General features: G+C 38.8%; 1 protein-coding gene across 1 annotated transcript; it reads left to right on the top strand.

The window, feature by feature from the left end:
- Positions 1-626: 626 nt before the first annotated feature.
- Positions 627-2,475, top strand: LOC139863346 (uncharacterized). The gene is made up of 3 exons (XM_071851983.1): positions 627-739; positions 836-1,608; positions 1,814-2,475. The coding sequence occupies exons 1-3, from the start codon at positions 627-629 to the stop codon at positions 2,473-2,475; spliced, it is 1,548 nt and encodes a 515-aa protein (XP_071708084.1).
- The last annotated feature ends 2,204 nt before the right edge of the window (positions 2,476-4,679 follow it).

Below are 4,679 nucleotides of genomic sequence, written 5' to 3'. Positions count from 1 at the left end.
TTTGAGTCTTCATGACCCAAATTCATCCAAAAACACCCCATTCACCCACAAATGGGTTTTAAGTTCATCATTAACCCTAACTCTAACCCTTTCACAAATTAAATAAGGAAATCAAGATTAGAGCATACCACTATGATCAAAACGTAGCTAGAGGAAAGATGAACAACTTTAATACCCGCACTTTGATCCGAAATCGCCTCCTTCTTCCTTGATTCAAGTTTTCCCTCACTAAGAATCTCTCTCTCTCTCTAGAAACTAAATTGGAAGAAGTGAAGTAGATGAAAATAGAGTTATGAGGCTCCCCAAAACTGATCTAGGGCCTTAAGGTCGGCCCTCAAGTGAATTTACCCAATTGCCCTCAAAATATCTAATTAAAAACAAAGTGAGCTGTCAGCCCGTAATGGCGCGGCGCGCCAAATGCCCAGTTCAGCTTCTTTTGCCTTTTAATTAAATACAACCTAAACCCCACAACTTGAATAACTTATACACATATAAGTACAATAAAATATTCGGGTCTTACAGCTAGGTTACTTCAGTCCAATAATGACAATCAAACACAAAGGTTACCAGATTCTTTGAAAATCAATGTTAACCTCAACAATTTCAATTTTTCATTGTGGTCTAGGATGATTAAGGTTGCCATCGGAGGCAAATCCGAGACCCTCCTTAAACATCTCACAGAAGACCCACCTGCAAGTGATAATCAAAAATGGAACCAAGATGACCTGGTTATTTTTTGGTGGGTGATTCAAAACATTGAACCACAAATTGCAAGCAATCTTACTCAATTCCCAACTGCAAAGACTCTTTAGAATGCCCTCATCACAACTTACAGTTCAGGCAAAGATAAGTTGCAAACGTTTGATCTACACGTCAAAGCAAACAACATTAAGCAAGAAGGTAAGTCAATCGACGATCTGTGGTTAAAATTACAAGGGATTTGGGGTGAGATTGAAACAAGGGATCCAAACCCCATGGAACACCCAAATGATATTATCAAATACAACAATATCAGATCAAAGCAAAAACTTTTTCAATTTTTAAATGCTCTGGATCACAAACATGATAATATCAAAAGGGAATTGCTTCGAATCGAACCCTTACCAACCGTTGAGGCAGCATATGCTACAATTAGGAAAGAAAATGCTTACCAGAATATTTTTAACAACAAGATCGAATCCACAAACCACTCAGGCATAGCCTCTGGGTTAATTGCACCTGCATCTAAAACTAAAGAGACCGATGGCCATGGCCTGTATTCAAAAAACCAGCGTACATCAAATTACCTTTCATCCAAAGATAAAGATAATCTCGTATGTGAAGAATGTGGGATGAAACGGCACACCAAAGATCAATGTTTTCGACGGGTTGGGTATCCCGAATGGTGGAACGATGGTTACAAAAAGGGAAAAGCATCAATGGCAGCAGGAATGACGGCAACCAGAGGCAATCAAGAGACTACCAACTCCGGTACCACCACTGCTCAAGGAGGATTTGGGTTGATGGCGGCTAAAAAACCTGCATCATCTTCCCCAGGTGGAGATAAATTAGGGTTAGGGTTAGGGTTTACATTCAAACCCGTTCAATATTCGGATGGGGAGGAGACGGGTTATTTAACCCAAAATAAGTATCATTTATTGCATAAAGACCCCTCACCTAATTTCCCTTTAGAAATTAACCCCTCTTGTGAAACTCTTGACAAAAAACAACCCCTAGTTAATCTAAATTTACCCAATAGACCCCCCCAAAGATTATGAATATCTTGAATAGTCCCATGAGCACAAAAGTAACCCTAAGTGTCAAATTTTTTTAGAAAACATGTCCTTTTCGACTAACGACGTTTCATTTGCTAATGTTATGTCTAACAAAATAAAAAACGAGGAATGGATTATCGATTGTGGTGCCACCGACACCATGACATTTGATAAAACTGATTTTTATTTGGAGTTAAAACCAAATAAAACTCAAATTAAAACGGCTAATGGAGGAAGTGTTCAAGTTAAGGGAGGAGGGGCTATTGAAATATCACCAACGTTAAAATTAAAAAATTTCCTTTACGTCCCCACACTGTCACATAAACTCTTATCCGTTAGCCACGTGATCAAAGAGCTTAATTGCACCATATTATTACACCCAACATTCTGTATCTTGCAGGACATCAGGACCGGGAAGATCATTGGTCGTGGTACTGAATTGGATGGGTTATACTATGTGGATGAAGTCACTCAAGATGATACAATCATGCTAGATCATGGGACTCCTAATAGACAAGCTTGGTTGTGGCATAGACGTCTAGGACATCCGTCTGCTGGTTATTTAAAGATTTTATTTCCGAATCTTTTTTCAAATAAAGTTATTGATGTGAAACTTGTATTTTGGCTAAAAGCCATCAAAACTCATTTAAAACTAGTGATTCTAAATCTGATCACCCTTTTACCTTGGTTCATTCTGATGTATGGGGACCCACAAGGGTAAATGGGGGCATAACCTTCGATATTTTGTACTCTTTATTGATGATTGCACGAGAATGACATGGACATATTTTTTAACTAACAAATCCGAAGTATTTGAAAAATTCAAAACCTTTTATTCCATGATTGAAACACAATTTAAAACTAAAATACAAATTCTAAGATCTGACAATGGCGGAGAATTTGTCAACACTCAAATGAAACTTTTTTGCGACACAAGAGGGGTTATTCACCAAACTTCGTGCCCTCATACTCCCCAACAAAACGGTGTTTCCGAAAGGAAAAATTGGATCCTTCTTGAAATTACTCGAGCTTTAATGATAGAGTCAAATGTTCCGAGGTCGTTTTGGCCCGAAGCTCTTGCTACTGCCACTTACCTTGTTAACAGACTTCCAACCAAAGCCTTAGAGTATAAGAATCCCCTTGAAACTCTTGCTAAATTTTACAAACCCCCGTCAAACCTTACTCTAAAACCTAGAATATTTGGATGCACGGTCTTTGTTCATATTCCCAAAGGGGAAAGAACTAAACTTGACCCTTGTGCTGAAAAATGTGTCTTTGTCGGCTACAGGATTAATCAAAAGGGGTCTAGGTGTTACAGTCCAAAAAGGAGACATATGTTCACCTCTATGAATTGCGACTTCTTGGAGACTGAGTACTACTATACCCAACACACAAGTCAGGGGGAGTCAGAATCAGGTGACTCTGTGAGTTGGCTAGATTTGCCGTCATCTGAAGAAGTGACTCATAGTAACCCTCCTACCAGTACTTCCGACAGTGATCTTCCCAATACGACTGAGGTCAGTTCTGAATCCTTTGAACCTATTATTACTAACCTTGAAAATGAGGTGGATTCATCAGTACAGGATACAGGTCAGACTGAGGAACAACCTAACCAACAAAGTTAACCCGATCAACCAACTGAACCTGAACCCGAACCTCCACAGGAACAATATGTTCTCCCTCCAAGAATTAACCGGGGAATTCCACCAAAAAGGTATTCTCCCGAAAGAGAAAATCCAAAGTCAAGATATCCAATGGTGAACATTGCCAAAGGTAATCTATCACATGAAGCAAAACAATTCACTTCCGCGATATACTCTGAAAAAAATTCCAAACACTGTTGAGGAAGCCCTAAAATCACCCAACTGGAAAAAGGCAATGGAAGACGAAATGAAAGCTCTTATTACTAACAACACATGGGGAAAATGCATGCTTCCAGAATTAAAGAAACCAGTTAGATGTCGATGGGTGTTCACAATCAAACATAAAGCCGATGGAACCATTGAAAGATATAAAGCTCGACTCGTTGCAAAAGGATATACTCAGACATATGGGGTTGACTACTCAGAAACCTTCTCACCAGTAGCCAAGATTGATACGATCAGAATCCTCTTCTCAGTCGCAGCAAACAAAGATTGGCCACTTCATCAATTCGACATAAAAAATGCCTTCCTACATGGAGAACTCAAGGAAGAGGTGTACATTGAAGGACCTCCCGGATTCACGTCTACCTTTAAAGAAAGGGAAGTTTGTCATCTTAAAAAATCTCTTTATGGCTTAAAACAATCTCCTAGGGCTTGGTTTGGGCGGTTTACCATAGCAATGAAAAAATACGGTTTCAAACAAAGTAATTCGGATCATACACTTTTCTTGAAACGAAGAAATAATCTTATCACGTGTTTCATAATCTATGTTGATGACATGATTATTAAGGGGAACAATCAAAAATAAATTTCAAAGTTAAAAGCAAATTTGTTTAAAGAATTCGAAATGAAAGATTTGGGCGGTCTTAAATACTTCCTAGGGATTGAAGTCTTGAGATCCCGTCAGGGGATCTTTATTTGTCAAAAGAAATACATACTCGACCTTCTTGCTGAAACATGTATGATCGATTGCAAACCAGCTGACACTCCGATGATTCCAAATCAAACACTTTATATGGAAGAAAATTCTAGCTTAGCTGATCGAGGTCAATACCAAAGGGATCGTGGGAAAACTCGTCTATCTTGCCCATACTAGCCCAGACATTGCTCATGCTGTTGGGGTCGTGTGATGGCCCCGTCAATACACTTAACGGCTCTGTCACTTGGTCCCACAGCTTGATCAAACTTAAATAAATTTAACAAATGACATTGCATTCTTTTATTTTAAAAGTTTCCCAAAAAGGAAAGCATACCAAAAATATGTAGTTTAAAAGTATCCCAA

The sequence above is a fragment of the Rutidosis leptorrhynchoides genome, chromosome 8, assembly GCF_046630445.1.
Source record: "Rutidosis leptorrhynchoides isolate AG116_Rl617_1_P2 chromosome 8, CSIRO_AGI_Rlap_v1, whole genome shotgun sequence".
Taxonomy (NCBI): Eukaryota; Viridiplantae; Streptophyta; class Magnoliopsida; order Asterales; family Asteraceae; genus Rutidosis; species Rutidosis leptorrhynchoides.
This window is presented reverse-complemented; position numbering and strand designations above follow the sequence as displayed.